The 17301-nt window shown below is 34.3% G+C and overlaps 1 protein-coding gene across 1 annotated transcript in view; it reads left to right on the top strand.

The window, feature by feature from the left end:
* SOS2 (SOS Ras/Rho guanine nucleotide exchange factor 2) overlaps positions 1 to 17301 on the top strand; it is a 78463-nt gene that overhangs the window by 40176 nt on the left and 20986 nt on the right. Inside the window, exons 8-12 of the mRNA XM_081119648.1 lie at positions 1948 to 2046; positions 13545 to 13672; positions 14166 to 14821; positions 15203 to 15284; positions 17026 to 17148. Coding sequence (XP_080975774.1) covers positions 1948 to 2046; positions 13545 to 13672; positions 14166 to 14821; positions 15203 to 15284; positions 17026 to 17148 — 1088 coding nt within the window. The remainder of the gene's footprint in view (positions 1 to 1947; positions 2047 to 13544; positions 13673 to 14165; positions 14822 to 15202; positions 15285 to 17025; positions 17149 to 17301) is intronic.

Genomic DNA, 17301 nt, shown 5'->3' with positions numbered 1-17301 from the left:
CTTAGATGAGCTTGCAAGTAGGGAGGGGTGGGGCTTCTGGGAATCACCAGGGTGGGGCCAAAGGTGTGAGTCAGGTGCTGGCGATTCAAATATGGTGCCTGCCAGCTGTGTGGGGGAGGACTTGCCAAAGGAGCAGTGGCTTCTGCCAGCTCTTCTGTCTGGGAGAAAGCTGCCCCTCCACCTCTCACCCCAATCTCAGGCAGGTTAGTTCCTCCCCGAGTGTCCTAGGTTCCTTTCAAGCTGCTGACCGGTGCTGGGGCTCAGAGGGAGCGCGTCTGAGTGAATCCGTGCGCGGGCCCTTTAAGAGGAGCTGCTGGGGCTCCCACAGCCTCCACATCCCTCAGCGACAGTCCCCGCTGGTTTTCACAGCCTAAAGTTGTGGGGATGTCTCTTCCGGGCCCTGTAGCCCTGGACTGGGGGACCTGATGTGGGGCTGGGATCGCTCACTCCTCCAGGAAACCTCCACCACTGAGATGTCCCTCCCGGGTTTAACCCGCAGCACCGGGTGTGGGCCCTGGGCCCCGTCTCTGGATTCAGCCCAGATCTGCCCATCTTTGCCCCTCCTACCGGTCTCGATGCTTCTTCAGGTCCCTGGTTGTAGGGCTTCTGTTCAGGTGGGCTGAAAAATTCCAAGCCTCTAATCACAGGATTGGTTCTCCAGGCGACCAGGCACCATTAACATAACAAAAGGCACTTTTTTCACTCTCTAAATTTAGAAAATTTTCAGGGTTTGGGGAAGCTTCGAGCCTCAAACTGTGTATGAAGACCAAATATCTTATAAATCACAATATCACAAGTTCATTGAGTGCAAAGCAAAGAGTTCCAAGGGAACTCTTTTGATTGATAAAAACTCTTGGTAGGTGAAATGGCATGTCATATCTACCTATGTCTTGTCATATCTATCTAAGAATTAAGAAGTGAGATGGTTGTAACAGGGTGAATATTAACTTTTTAAAAAGGTACTTCACCGTTCATTGGACAGTGGGATAAATGAGAGGGAGACTTGTAAAGTTAAAGTTCTCATACTTGGATGTTAGGTTCTTCCAGATGCTTCCCACACTTAAGACTGTGACATTAATAGATGTATTTGAATTTAAGAATGAAGTCAGAGTTTTTGCAGAAATTAAGTCTGATCTGTTTATTTTGACAGTGAAGATTGGCTCTGTCAATTAAGTTATATGACAGACATTTTTCATAAATTAAATGAACTAAATCTGAAACTTATTTAATCATTGTTTGGTGAAATATATTTAAATCATATCTATAGTATACACATTACATCCCCCCTGAAATATCCTTTGTAACTACTTAAACTTAAAGCATTTCAAATGGTGACATAAAAATGTGCAAAAAAGTTCGTAGCTTTTCTTTCTTTTTTTAAAAATATATTGTTTTTCCCCCAAATCCCTAATATTTCCCAGCTGCAAGGTTTGTTTTGTTTTGTTTTGTTTTAATTTTATTGATTTCAGAGAAAGGAAGGGAGAGTGAGATAGAAACATCAGTGATGAGAGTCATTGATCGACTACCTCCTGCATGCCCCCTGCTGGGGGTTGAGCCCGAAACCCAGGCATGTGCTGACCTGGAATTGAACCTCAATCTCCTGGATCATAGGTCCATGCTCATCCGCTTAACCATGCGCTTAATCATAGCTTTTCAAAATTCCTGTAGAATATATAGAACCCTAAATTTTTTAAAAAAGCTGAGAGGACTGTTGTGAAAGTTATTTAGCCATCTGGGAAATGAAAAAGTGTATGTATTTAATAACTTTAAGGAGTAAAAAAGAGAAAAAAACTTGACAGCACTTCAGTTTTAATATAGAACATGTTTTTCATTATAGTTTTGATAAGTCTATATCTTATATTTTAAAAAGCTGTTTCTGTTCGGCACTGTTTGTTGTTATATATCCTTGATATCAGAAATATAATATTATATCTTTTTGCTTTGCAGTCCATTGCTGACGGTTTTAGAGAGGCAGTTCGTTATGTCCTTCCACGCCTTATGCTGGTGCCCGTGTATCACTGTTGGCACTATTTTGAATTATTAAAGGTAAGATGAAAGCTTTCTGAACGAAAAGTATTGGCATATATGAGGCTTAAAAACTAGTTTTTGATCTGATCATATTATTTTAAAATACTTTTTATTCATAAAAATAAATTATCTTAAATGCCTACCTTCTTTCCACAGACCATGAAGAAAAGCTTGTATTTCTTACTTATCTTTATGTAACTTCCAAATGGTGGCTAGAGACAGGAAAATGTATCTTTATCTGTCATTTTATAATATAGACTCTCAAAATACTAACATTATAAAAAAAGAGTTTACTTTTTAAAATTAATTTTTGGAGGTTTAACTTTTATTTTAAATAAGTGATTAATAACTTTTATACATAACATTCTAAATTTTTATCTTGCTTTAACTTATTAAGTAAAGCACTTTTAAAGTTGACATTTTTTCATGTAGTGTAGTATTCTTCCTCTCTTAGCTAGGACCCAAGCAGCATTTAAAAAAAAATCATGGTAAAACTTGAACTCTTTTCAAAGATCAGTAAATATAAAAATATATTGAATCCCTGAAAGTTCTAATAAACAGTATAAACTTTATTATGGTACATTATATACTTACAGAAAAGTATGTAATAAAACATAATATAAACATAAATGTGTTATATAATAAATAAATATAATGTGTGAACACATCAGAGGTAAACCACTACCCTGACTTTAATGGCAGTTACTTCCTTGCTTTTGTTTCCAGTTTAACCACATATATATATATATATATATATATATCACTAAAAATATATATATAGCCTGGCCCAACCGGCATAGCTCAGCTGTGGAGCATCGACCTATGATCCAGGAGATCAAGGTTCGATTCCTGGTCTGGGCACATACCCGGTTGCAGGCTCGATCCTCAGCAGGGAGCATGCAGGAGCAGCCGATCAGTGACTCTCTCTCATCATTGATGTTTCTATCTCTCTCCCTCTCCCTTCCTCTCTGAAATCAGTAAAGACATATTTTAAAAATGTACATATATATAGCCTGTTTCTGAATTTTATATAAATTGGATCAAATTATATATATATTATTTTCTAGCTTATATCTTCTCTCAGAGTTATAAGATGTTTTTGATGTTATTGTATGTTGATTTAATTTCCTTCCAGTTTGAATAAACCATGATTTGTTTATTCTTTTCTGGTTGTTTTGCTATTACTTAGAACACTTGGTATGGACATTCTTGTACGTATCTCTTGGTACACATATCCATGCATTTTACTTCTCCAGAGCAGGGGTGGGGAACCTTTTTTCTGCCAAGGGCCATTTGGATATTTATAACATCATTTGCGGGCCATACAAAATTATCGACTTAAAAATTAGCTATGAAAAAAGCTCCCAGATTTATTGAATTTTGAATCCCACCTGCCGTTGCCTTGGCAGGGCCAGACCAAATGATATAGCTGGCGGGCCAGACGTTCCCAACCCCTCCTCTAGAATATATACTTGGATGGAATTGCTTGGTCTTAGGGTATGCGTATTTTCAGATTTAATAGATAATGCCAAACAGCTTCCCAAAGATTACAATTTATACTCCTGCCAGAATGCATGAGATATCTCCCTCTATGCATATTTTCATACTTCTAAATTTCTCTCATCTGGTGTATTAATAATCATCTCTGATGGTTTTAATCTGTATTCCCTTGATTATTAATGAACTTGGGTATACTGTGTTTATTGGTATTTTGGATAATCTTTTGTGGAGTTATTTAAGCCTTTTGCCATTTTGATTATCTTATGTGGTTTGTCTTTGCATTCCACATTTCTATTTGTTCTTGGTGCTGTGCATTATACCTGAATGTATTCCATATTTACTCCAAGGGTTATAGTTTTCACTGATGAGTGATGGATGATTTCCTTTTATTATTCATGCTTTGAAGCTGTAAAGCACTACTACCTAGTTATAAAAGAACATCTGCTGCCTTTGGACAAGCATCAGAATTCAAGTGTTCCTTTTTCTACTTCAGGTTCCATATGAACTTTCTTTTGCTATTTAAGATACCAAAAGGGCATATGGAGAGATGGAGATTTTGGGGAGGACTTTCCATTCTCATTTCTCTACTCCGTAGCTACTGATCTTCATTGATTACAGCTAACATCTAAGGACTTCTGCTTACTTTCAGATTATTTCCCTTTTTAATAGTAATTTCAACACATCTCGCTCAGTAAAATTGTCTTCCTTTTTTTTTTTTTTAATCCTCACCCGAGGATATTTTTCCATTGTTTTTCGGGGGGGGGGGGGGAGAAACATCAATGTGAGAGAGGCACATTGATTGGTTGCCTCCTGCACTCACTCTGACCAGAGCCAGGCATTGAGCCTACAACTGAGGTACATGCCCGGGAATGGAACCCGGGACCCTTCAGACCGACGGCTGATGCTCCAACCACTGAGCAAAACTGGCTAGGGCTTCTTTCCCGACTTTTTTATTGCTCTTTTGTAACCAAGGTGTCTTTCTGCTTGAGCATTTTGTACCTCTCCTTTAGAATATCATGTTGTTGGCTTAAAGAACCTGTTCAAGTTTTCTCTATTCCGTTAGTAATAATATTAAAGTAAAAGCCAGAATAACTCTATATTTTGTAGGCATCTAGGCAAGGTGCTTACATTTTATGCTTTCTAATGACTGCCTCTCTCAACAATTCTTTTTTATGGAGTCTTATAACCCATAATGTGTGTTGCTGGAGATCACTAGCTTTTGTGCACAAATAGATGAGCAACTTGATTGTGTATATCTCCATGGAGACTAATGGATCTATAAAGAACTCATAAGAAGCTTTATAGGCCTCATGTGAATAATACATTGGCAGCCCCAGATGTATATTTGGATTCTTAAAATTTTTTAGGTTAATATTCATGTGTAATTAGAAGTCCTACCATTAGTATTATAGTTGCTTTCTAATATTTGCCAATCTTTTAAAATCCTGGTTTAACTCTATAATTATAGAAGCTTTTTTTTTTTTCTTCCTGTCTAGATGATTAGCTTTTAACCTTTAAAAGACGGCATTTAAAAGACAGCATCATACAAACTCCATATATTTTCCAGGATCAACTGTACAAATAATGGTTTCTTTCCTTTTGCCTGTAAAAAAGAACGTATATGCTTAGGTTTCTGAGTATTTAAAATCCCCGTGGCCTTATCCTGAGGCCATACCTACTTTTGGCACCAATTAATCACTGGACTCCAAGTCCTCTTAGCCATTGTGATTGGGACTAGTAGTTGGTTAGTTAAGTAAAATAAAGGAAAGAATCATAAAATGAAATCTTATATATATTTTATTTTAATAAACACACACAAATCCCTACAAATGAACATTTATGTGTATTTTTTTTTAACTATATCTTTATTGATTTCAGAGAGAGGAAAGGAGAGGGAGAGAGAAATAGAACCATCAGTGATGAGAGAGTCATTGAGCAAACCCACAACTGGGCCATGTGCCCTGACTGGGAATCGAACTCCGATCGCCTGGATCCTAGATCGATGCTCAACCTCTGAGCCATGCCCGGCTGGGCCATTTATGTGTATTTATATGCTAATATGTTGACTTAGAGTAAAACTTTTTCTTTGAATATGAATCTTTCTGGCTTAAGTCGCAGAAGTTATCTTTTATGATTTCTATTTTCCTTTTCTTTTAGATAAAACATGAGCTTGAAGGTACTTGTAAAGCAATCTTAGTGCAGAAACTTATGTTTTTATAATTCTTCCAAATCTTTTACATTTGTCATCCCTATACCTTTTTAAAGGGACTTGCCTTTAAAATTATTTGATTGAGTTTTCACATAAATATTGTTTTTTTATACGTTTCTTTGACTTATAAAATGGGTAACTAAATTACATAATTACAACATAAACACAACTGTCATAAACATATTTGGGAACATATAGTACTGATTCTTGGTAAGCATATGACTTCATTAGTGGGATTCCAAGGGCCTAAGTATTCTAGAAAGTGGCCCACTTATTTATGGCATTTATTGTCTTGTGGGAATCACCTTGATGTTATACAGTGGGAATGATCCATAGTAAGAAATTCATTTAACATTATGACTACACACACACCAGAAAGTTTTATGTAGTGTTCTCTGACATAGTCTCTTCCATTTCTTTAAAAAAAATTATTATGATGCACTAATGGATTATAGCATGCAGTTTGAAAACCACTGAAATAAGGACTAATTCTAGACCCAAGCTAAGTGGATTATCACATGGGCAGATGAAAAATGACTATTTTTATATCTGTTCTGACTGTGACACTGTTGGTTTTATAAAGCATTTTATTAATTTATTTTTAATTGTGGTAAAAATACATAACATGAAACATACTATCTTAACCATTTTAAGTGTATATAGTTCAGTGGTGTTGAGTATATTATTATGCATCCAGTGTCGTTTTACACTTGGGTTGCTTCTACTTTTGGGCTATTGTAAATAATGCTGCTATGAATATGGGTATACAAATATTTCCTCGAGACTCTGCTTTCAGTTTTTTTGGATATATACCCAGAAGTGAAATTGCTGTATCATCTAGTAATTGTATTTTTAATTTTTTGAGGAAGCACTGTACTGTATTCCATAGCAGCTATACCATTTTACATCTCCCCCAACAATGTGCAGGGTACCAATTTCTCCACATCCCTGCCACCGCTTGTTATTTTCTGTATTTTTATTTTCTGATAGGAGCCATCCTCATCGGTATGAGGTGATATCACTGTAGTTCTGATTTGCATTTCTCTAATGATTAGTGATGGTGAGCATCTTTTTATGTGCTTGTTGATTATTTGTATATCTTCTTTGGAATAATGTCTATTCAGATCCTTTGCCCTTTTTTTATTTGGGTTGTTCGTATTTTTATTATTGTTGTAGGAGTTCTTTATGTATTCTTGATATTAATACCTTATCACATATATCATTTGCAAATATTTTCTACTATTTTGTATCTTGCCTTTTTATGATACTGTTTGGACTCAAGTACTCATCCAAAAGAAATTATATTTCATATTACAGTCACTTTGGGATGAGAACCATATGAAAAAAGCTGGACCAGTGTGACTTAAGGCTTTCTTCACATTCCTTTGGGAATAGTAAACTTAATCCTGGAGCACTTTTAACTTGAAATACCTGCTTTAGTCACATACCAAGGGAGATTTATGTGTAAACATAGTATTTAAATATTATTCAAGTTTTACTTCCCAGAATCAGAGTTTATGATAAGCAAATAGAAAAACAACTATATAATGAAAAATGATAGGACAGCATATATAGATTGCCTGAAATTATTTTAGAGTACATTGTTGGATTATTCTTATTCATAGCAATACTTTAAAGTTTATTTTATAGATATTATATATTTTTTGTTCTTTTCAAATTCAAACGCCTTTGGGGTTAATCATGAACTACTTTCAGTTTCTATTTTTTCTCAGATAAATTTTAGGTTTTTTTCTTAGCATATATTTTAATTTTTATGTAAGAGGAAAATGAAAAAAAAAACAATTTATTTCCTGACTTACAAGTAACTTTATAATATACTTCTTATATTCTAAGAAAAAAATCTATGTTTATCCTTCTGTTATCAAGAACATATCTACTCTCTCACTTCAGAATTGATTTATTTAAAGACAAGTAGCATTCTTTTACTCTCTAACTCTGGTCATTCCTTGGAAATTTAGTAATGGGAAGAATAAAAATTTTCCACGCAAGAGAACTTAATCTTACTTTAGTTTAAAGCTTAACAGGAAGACCTAGTACTAATAACTTTAATGAGGTTCATTGGGAAAGATAAGCCATTATTTCAAATATGAGACAATTGAGTTCTTAAGTAGTACTGTTTTACTTTTTACTTTGGAAAACAGAAAAAAGTTACAAAAATAGTATAGTAAGCTCCCTTCACCTAGATTTACTAATTGTTAACAGGTGATATTTGCTTTGTCACTGCCTTTGTGTTCCTGTGTTTCTATATTCGAGTAAGTGTATTCATAACATCAAGAGCTTGAGATAATGTCTATTAAAAGAAATGTTCTGACTCTTGAAAAACACTGTGAAGATTATTTTGCCACATAATATTTACACTTTCAGTACTGACAGTCACTCATGGACATCTGAAGAAAGAATGCATTTTTTAAACACATAAAGAAAAGTAATAAGTTTTAGTGAGTTGAATTTCCCACCAAATTACTAACATACTATTTTTATGTAAATCTAGAGAGGTTTATTGTTACCAAAAAAGAATTGATCATATATATTATTTCACATCTACAATGAACTCCTAGTATAATGAATTAGAGACAAATTCATAATTTATTAAAATTTCCCTTGCTTTAGGCACACAGATATTCATAATAGACACAGCATTTTATAGGAATTCAAGAGAAGCATCGTAAGTATTTAAGTGAAGTCTTTAGAGATAAGAAGAAAACTTATATGAAGTGCAAAATCTTGGATGAGAGAAACAGGCAACTATCAGTTAAACAAGGAGTATATTCAGTCAAGTTCATAAGATACTACAAATTAATAAAAGTTCACTCCCACTTTTTTACTTAGTTAAAGCATATATTGATTGCAGGGCATTTATTCTCTTTGACCTCTTTTCCAAAGCACATTTACTTCATTTTATTTCTTAAACTAGTAATTATCCAGCTTGTTTTTAACATAGAGGGGATTCCCTTCAATTCCTGGTCTCCAGGGTTAGGTATAGACCAGTACTTTGCATAATTGTATCTGGTGTCATTGTAGAGAGGCAGACCGTGTAGTAGGGCAAAAAACGGACCCTGAATTTCATTCCCAGGTTTGAATACAGACTCCTACTCATCTTGGGTGAATTACTTAACCTCTCTGTGCCCCAGTTTCTTCATCTGTAACATGTATAATAATGATAATACCTATCTTACAGAGTTACAACAAAGATTAAATAAACCAATACATAAAAGAGCATGCATAGAATAAGAGCTCAGTAAATGTTCATGGTTGTTTTGTCTAAACACTTAAAATTACAAGTATTTATACAGTAGTCATTCATTCTAATTACCTATCATTTGCAGATCCCATACGAAAAATGAGTAAAACATATCCCCATATTTAAGGAGGTCATGGTTTAGTGAAGAAGATGAGTGTCAAACATAATTACAATATAAGTGCCTAATATAAGTAGTACTATGGGATCACTGAGGCAGGAGTAACTAACTCTGTCTAGGGAAGTTAGAAAAAAATTAATATGGGTGTCAGATATATAGGGATTTTATGTGTGTGTGTGTGCGTGTCTGTGTGTGAGATTTATTTGGGGGAGCCATGAAAGACAAATACCAAGGAACTATTGCAGATTAAAAGAGACAACAGAAACTTGACAGCTAAGTGCAACACTAACTAGGTCCTATATTGTGGAAAATTACCCTAAAGTACAGAATTGGGACAGTGACAAAATTGGATATGCACTGTAAATTAGATAATAGAACTTTACCAATATTAAACTTCCAGAAGTTGATCATTATATTGTGACAGAATAGCTTTGTTGTTAGACATACCACTGAAATACTAAAGGAGTAAAAGGGAATGATACTGTTTGAGAGTAATTGCTGATACATTTGAATTTTCCTCATATTCCAAAAACAATCTCAGAACCATTCGGCAAAGGTACTTTTCCTCAGCAAGGAACTGAAAGGATATTATCACAAACTATTCAGATAGTTCAAGGAGGGAAATGGTGAACATTCACTATACACAGAATGAGATGAAGCGTATGTGGCAAAATGTTAAAAATTAGTGACAGTACTAGGAGTTATTTGTATTATTTTTACAACTTTTCTATAAATTTGATATTATTTCAAAAGAAAAATTTAAGGGTCAGGAAAGAGAAGAGCCTCATAAGGAGGAGGCACTTCAGTTAGTAATTTCTATGTCAATAGAAGATGTTTAGAATACATTTTTTTCAAATGTCTGTAGGGAATTAGCTTAGATATTCATTAATTGGATGTTTATTAAATCTCACTGCAGAAAATTCAAGGAATGTTTAGCAAATTATTGGACTAAGGTTATACCAAATAAAGCCTTATTTTTTATACTTATATCACCAGAAAACCCTGTGCTTTAAATAGCCTGAAGTTTTATTTCTCTTTGACAACGTGTAATTATTACATGGATATTTAGAAATGACATGGTAATTTATGTGGAAGAATTTGAGTATTGTGAAAACCAAGTCAGTAGTAGAAATTTTGTGTTCTCGTATACCTATATTGAAAAGCAGTTATCATTTTGGTAGAATCTCATTATTAGTGATAATGTGGAAGGTTAAATCAATAAAAGTAGTAAGAATAAAAAACCTGTAATTAAGTATTTTATATTATCAATACCCATATTTACTAAGAAAATATTGTAGAGTAGAACTGAGAAGAATCTTTTTTTTAAAAAAAAAATTTATCTTTATTGTTGAAAGCACTACAGGTGTCCCATTTTTCCCCCTCAGTTGACCCCCTCCACCTTGCTCCCACCCCCTCCCCAGGCTGTCACTCTGTCATGGTCCATGTCCATGGGTTATGCACATATGCATATAACTTCTTTGGTTAATCTCCCACCCTCCAACCCTCTTCCCTCTGAAATATGATCGTCTGTTGCATGTGTCAATGTCTCTGGATCCATTTAGTTTGTCAGATTCTTTTGTTGATTAGCTTCTTCTTAAAGAAGACCCTTCAACAATTTACGTAGTACTGCTCTGGTGGTGATGAACTCCTTTAGCTTTTCCTTGTCTAAGAAGCTCTTTATCTGACTTTCAATTCTAAATGATAGCTTTGCTAGGTAGAGTAATATTGGTTGTAGGTTCTTGCTTTTCATCACTTTGAATATTTCTTGCCACTCCCTTCTGGCCTGCAAAGTTTCTGTTGAGAAATCAGCTGACAGTCATATGGGTGCTCCCTTGTAGGTAACTAACTGCTTTTCTCTTGCTTCTTTTAAGATTGTCTCTTTGTCTTTAACTTTTGGAGTTTTAATTATGATGTGTCTTGGTGTGGGCCTCTTTGGGTTCCTCTTGTTTGGGATTCTCTGAGCTTCCTGGACTTGTAAGTTTATTTCTTTCCCCAGGTAAGGGAAGTTTTCTGTCATTATTTTTTCAAATAGGTTTTCAATTTCTTCTTTTCTTTCTTCTCCTTCTGGCACCCTAATGATACAAATGTTGGGCCTCTTGAAGATGTCCCAGAGGCTCCTTATACTATCTTCATATTTCTGGATTCTTTTTTCTTTTTGCTCTTCTGGTTGGGTGTTTTTTGTTTCCTCATGTTCCAAATTGCTGATTTGATTCTCAGCATCCTCTACTCTACTGCTGATTCCCTGTAAATTATTCTTCATTTCAGTTCATGCAGCCTTCATTTCTGATGGGTATTTTATTAGGTCATTGATGGTCTCACTTGTTTTCATAATAGTCTTACTAATATCCTTGAGCATCTTTATAACCAAAATTCTGAACTCTGTATCTGTTAGTTTGCTTGTTTCTATTTCATTTAGTTCCTTTTCTGGAGATTTCTTTTGTTCTTTCCTTTGTGACATGTTTCTTTGCCTCCACATTTTGGTTGCTCCCAGGTGTTTGTTTCTATGCATTAGGTAGAGCTGCTATGTCTCCTGGAATTTGTAGAGTGACTTTGTGTAGTAGGTGTCCTGTAGGGTCCAGTGGTTCAGCCTCCCCAGTCATCTGAGCTGGGCCTTCTAGGTGCTCCCCTGTGTGGGCTGTGTGCTCTGTCCTGTTGTAGTTGAGCCTTGGTTGCTGTTGGCGTCACTGGGAGGAATTGACCCCTGTGCCAATCGGCTGTGAGGACCAGCTGCAACTACAGCCAAAAAGCTGCTGTGCTGGACACACCCTGATCTCGATGCTTCTTCAGTTCCCTGGTTGTAGGACTTCTGTTCACCTAGATTTCAGGAAGTTCTGAGTGATGGTTGTTCTGTATTTTAGTTGTAATTTTGATGTGGTTGTGGGAGGTGGCAGGTGCAGCTGTTACCTACGTCGCCATCTTCCTAATGGTTGAGAAGAATCTTTTTGTAAGAAATCTTTAAAACAACTTAATAAGCCCTGGCCTATGTTGCTCACTAGTTAGAGTGACGGCCCGAGCACTGAAGGGTTGCAGGCTTGATCCCTGACCCTGGTAAGGGACAACCAATCAGTGTGTCACCCTCACATCGATGTTTTTCTCTCTCTCTCCTCCTACTCCTTCCCTCCCTTCCACACTCTCTAAAAATTAGTGGAAAAAATATCGTGGGGTGAGGATTTTAAAAAAGCAAACAAAAATATACACAGCATAATAAATGATTTGGTAGTAATTTTCTCCTTTAGAAGTTAGGATGATTAAGTGCTGATCCTTTTTCAAACTTACTGCAGAATTTTGTATTTTATAAACTTTCTTTCCTTCATCTTTTCAATTTTTTGTTTCTTAATCTAGTAGAGATTAAGGTTTTACTTCTAATGGTAGTCACTCAAATTATTTATGTTGCAAATCTTTTGATAGCAGTACTTCTGCAAGTATCTTGTAAAATATTAGATGGCTCTGTGCTCCATATAGAGAATAATTTCTAAGACATAGAAATGAGAAGTAATGGATCTAGTACTCAATATCAATTCAGTTCCTTGCTGAGGAAGGAGAACCATTGCTGAATGGTTTTCAGGTGGTTCTTGGAATATAAGGAAAATTTGTCACAAAATTTCTAGTAAGGTAGTTTAAGATCAGGAAATAGATGTAAATTTTTTTAAATTTCTGAAAGAAATGATTATAATTTTTCCATATTCTTGAATAAATGTATATCTGTATCCATATGTTCTCTATATTTATTTATTATAAGGTCAATTTTCTTCCATTTTGAGAGTGAGATACAAGAGAAATTTTTAGATAAATAAAATAAAGCCAGAGTTGTTAAGATTAATAATGCAGTTTATAAATCCTATTTCTAAGGGTTAATAAGATAGAATTTTAACTTTCATGGTTTTTGATATTTACTAGAATGGTTGAATTTTATGTTGTAAAAAACATCAGTTGAATCTTTTTGGGTGCTGTTTTCAGAAAAGTTTATGATGGATTGAAGTGCTAAAGTTAGCAACTTGATTATGTTATATAACAAAGATACTCAAGCTTTTAAATATCTCTAAAACTTAAGAATGTAATTATTAAAGAATATAGAATAATTTGTGTGTTTATCTTATTTTCTCTATTCATAATTATTAACAAATAAAAATCACTTTTAAGCTTCATGTTTTGCACATTTTAAACTATTTTTATATATCTGGAAAATGTCCAAGTGGTTATCACAGTTGCCTTTTTTTCCCTGATTGCTATGGTAATAGTACTTTGTATCTATATTGTATAAACATGTAAGGGGAGGACTGGTTTATACATAATTATATGAAATTATAGCTTTTTATTAGGTACATTTAGAATTCACTTAGAGTTATAATATTGCTGCTTCCTCTAATTACGAGAAAGGGAAATAACTGAACAAGGCAAGTTTAATCTTTCTTTGTGGGTTTTCCTAGCAATTGAAAGCATGTAGTGAAGAACAAGAAGACAGAGAATGTTTGAACCAAGCGATTACTGCTCTCATGAATCTCCAAGGTAGTTTGGACCGAATTTACAAGCAGTATTCACCTCGACGCCGACCTGGGTAATTCCAAACTGTTGAAAATATGACTGCTTCTGCATACTTCACTTACATCTGATTCCTGGTTTTCTCAAGAAGTGTTACTTATAGTGATAGTTGCATTCTTGAAAATTATACTTTTGTTTTACATTTTTATTTTGGCCTTCTAGTCTTTTAAATTGGCATTGTAATATTGTTAAGGTATAGGTAGTAATGTAATAAAATTTTAAAAGACATATTTAGTAATTTTTGTATAATTTATATAAGAAATAAATTTGTAATTTTAATTCTTATGGGAATAGGAATGAACTGTAGAGCCTCTAGTACTTCTCTTTCACAATAATGAAATTGAGGCATGTAGTGGGAGAGTTAGTAGAAGAAAGTAAATGCTATGTGCAAAATCTAGTGTTTGGTCATTTAATATTTTGGTCACTTGATTTGAAGAGGTTTACACTTAAGCAATTAGGGTTGCTTAGTCATTGAATAAGCTAACTTTGTCTTGGTATTTTTTTTTTAGGGATCCTGTTTGCCCTTTTTACAATCGCCAATTAAGAAGCAAACACCTGGCTATTAAAAAAATGAATGAAATTCAGAAAAACATAGATGGATGGGAAGGCAAAGATATTGGACAGTGTTGTAATGAATTTATTATGGAAGGTCCATTGACAAGAATTGGTGCTAAGCATGAACGGCATATTTTTCTCTTTGATGGCTTAATGATTAGCTGCAAACCCAATCATAGCCAGTCACGCCTTCCAGGTTACAGTAGTGCAGAATACAGATTAAAAGAAAAGTTTGTCATGAGAAAAATACAAATATGTGATAAAGAAGACACTTGTGAGTACAAACATGCTTTTGAATTAGTATCCAAAGATGAAAACAGCATAATATTTGCTGCTAAATCGGCTGAAGAGAAAAATAATTGGATGGCAGCACTTATTTCTCTTCATTATCGTAGTACTCTAGATCGAATGCTAGATTCAGTATTGTTGAAAGAAGAAAATGAACAACCACTGAGATTACCAAGTCCTGAAGTGTATCGTTTTGTGGTAAAAGACTCTGAGGAAAACATTGTTTTTGAAGACAGCTTGCAAAGTAGAAGTGGAATCCCCATTATTAAAGGAGGAACGGTTGTGAAGTTAATTGAAAGATTAACATATCATATGTATGCAGGTATGTGAGACTTATTACAAGTGATTATCTAGGGCCAAGGAGCTCAAAGCTTTTCAAGAATATTCAAAAGGCTTGAGGCCTGGAAAAAAATGGATTGCCTCTAAAATATGAAAAGAATACTGCAGAATCAAAAGGAATAAATAACTAATTAAATGTCTTTAAAATATAATACTGTTAATTTCATTAATAGTTAAATATTCACAAAAATTGTATATTCATGAATCTTGAATTTGAAAACAATCCTCATTTATCAAGAAATACTGTGATTGGCAGGAAGAGCCACAGTGGGAGAAACCAGAATAAAAAGAAAAAGGAAGTAAGGCCTCCAAAATATGCTGAATAAATTGAACATGCAACCTGTTTTATGCTCTACCTTTTCAGATCCCAATTTTGTTCGTACTTTTCTTACTACATATCGTTCATTTTGTAAACCACAGGAATTGCTAAGCTTACTGATTGAACGGTAAGAAAAATTTTTATTTCACTTATATTAACATTTTGTAAAAACTTAACTGTTTTGTATCTTGTAAAGTACTGGATACCTACTATGTGCTCAAGTAGTTTTTGAATATAATTTATTTGGCATAAAATTAGCAGTATTTCTGTTCACTCTAAATAGTGTGCTTAACCTGAAATCCCTGTTTGTAACAGAGGTCTTTTGGAACTTAGCAATATTTATAGTGGTGATCAGAAAGACCCAGTTTGAGAGGGTAAAAAACTATCTTAATGAATTTTTTTTCTGTACAATAAAACAATGCTTCCTTAAAAGAGACTTTTTTCTTGTTTTTTAAATATGTTTTTATTGATTTCAGAGAGGAAGGGAGAGGGAGAGAGAGATAGAAACATCAGTGATGAGAGAGAATCTTTGATCAGGTGCCTCCTGCACGCCCCTCCTGGGGATTGTGCCCACAACCCAGGCATGTGCCTGGACCACAACTGAACCATGACCTTCAGGTTCATGGGTCAACACTCAACCACTGACCCACACAGGCCGGTCAAGACTTTTTTATTGCGGAATATTTCAAAATGTATATAAGAGTAAATAGGGAAATATAGTAACCCCATTTATCAATCATCCAACTTCAGTAATTATCAACTTGTGTCATGTTTTCCTGCCACTTCAACATCCTAACCCCAGGATTACAGTCAGCCCCCATATCCACGGGTTCATTATCCTTACTCATCTCCATATACAAGGATATGGAGGGCTGTCTAAGGGACTCCAGCATCAGTGGATTTTGGTATCTGCTGGGGTCCTGGAACCAATCCCCTGTGGATACCAAGGGACAGCTATATTTTGCAGTAAATCCCAGACAGTATATTTCATCTGTAAATATTTTCAGTTATATTCCTAAAAGATAAGTACTCTTATTAAAAACATAATATATCATTATTAGACCTAAAAATTAACATTTTTATGATTACTTTTGAAAAGTAAGTTTTAAATTGACTTTTTGTCTTTCACTGAGTATATTAGTGGCATTTAAAATGCTTTATAAGTCAAAATGTAAAATAATTTTTGTTTCACATTTAAAAACTTAGTATCAGAAATTTATCTTGACCTCTATCATTATGTTGTTCTGTGAAACAAAGTTGACCAGACTGAGTCAGTGTAATGAGCTGTGAAGGTTTTACTCGCTTATATTTCCATGTCCAAAATTAGCAAAGCACACATATTAGACTTCTATAGAATTTAGCTATATTTCCTATGGTTGGGCAGGTTTTTTTTTAAACTTTGATTTTTACTTTATCCACTTAGGTATGTTCTTTAAATACTGTTTAAAATTCAGTTTGGACCTTCTCTTTGGATTTATATTCATTTATTTAAGGAAAATTATGTCTACTTGCATTTTAAAAAATAAATATTAAGGATAGATTATTAAATAAGCCATCTCTGTTATATTCTTTAAAGAGGTTATACTCCTTAAATCTTTTCCTGTTGATCTTTTCTATGTTGATAAGTGCTAGTTATTAAACTTTTTGTTATATGAAAGTAAGACTATAAAACCTTAGTACTGTATAGCCGAAGGGCAATTTTTGATAGTATGTAATGCTTTAACGAAAGTTTATCAGTAATTGTACTTTTCACATAAATGGTAGGAAAGAAGGTTACTTAGTTAAAATATTTTTCCTGCTGTATTTGAAATCCTTTTCATTTATGTATAAACAATGAAAAATTTCTCTCATTTTGCTTTTCTTCTTAGATTTGAAATTCCAGAGCCAGAACCTACTGAAGCAGATAAATTGGCAGCAGAAAAAGGCGAACAACCAATTAGTGCAGACCTTAAAAGATTTCGCAAGGAATACGTCCAACCAGTACAACTTAGGTTTGGCTTGTATATTATGTTTTCAGTGTGCCTTCAATTTTCAATATATAGTTAGCACAAAAGTTTTTACCTCTTAATTCAGGTATAGGTATTGTTGTTAACGTCATAGCAGTTAAGTTCTTTCTTTGTGAAGCTACTCTTAAATACCCTGAA

This window comes from Miniopterus schreibersii, assembly GCF_964146895.1.
Source record: "Miniopterus schreibersii genome assembly, chromosome: 1".
Taxonomy (NCBI): Eukaryota; Metazoa; Chordata; class Mammalia; order Chiroptera; family Miniopteridae; genus Miniopterus; species Miniopterus schreibersii.
Note: the sequence above shows the minus strand (reverse complement) of the source record. Positions and strands in the feature narration are given on the sequence as shown.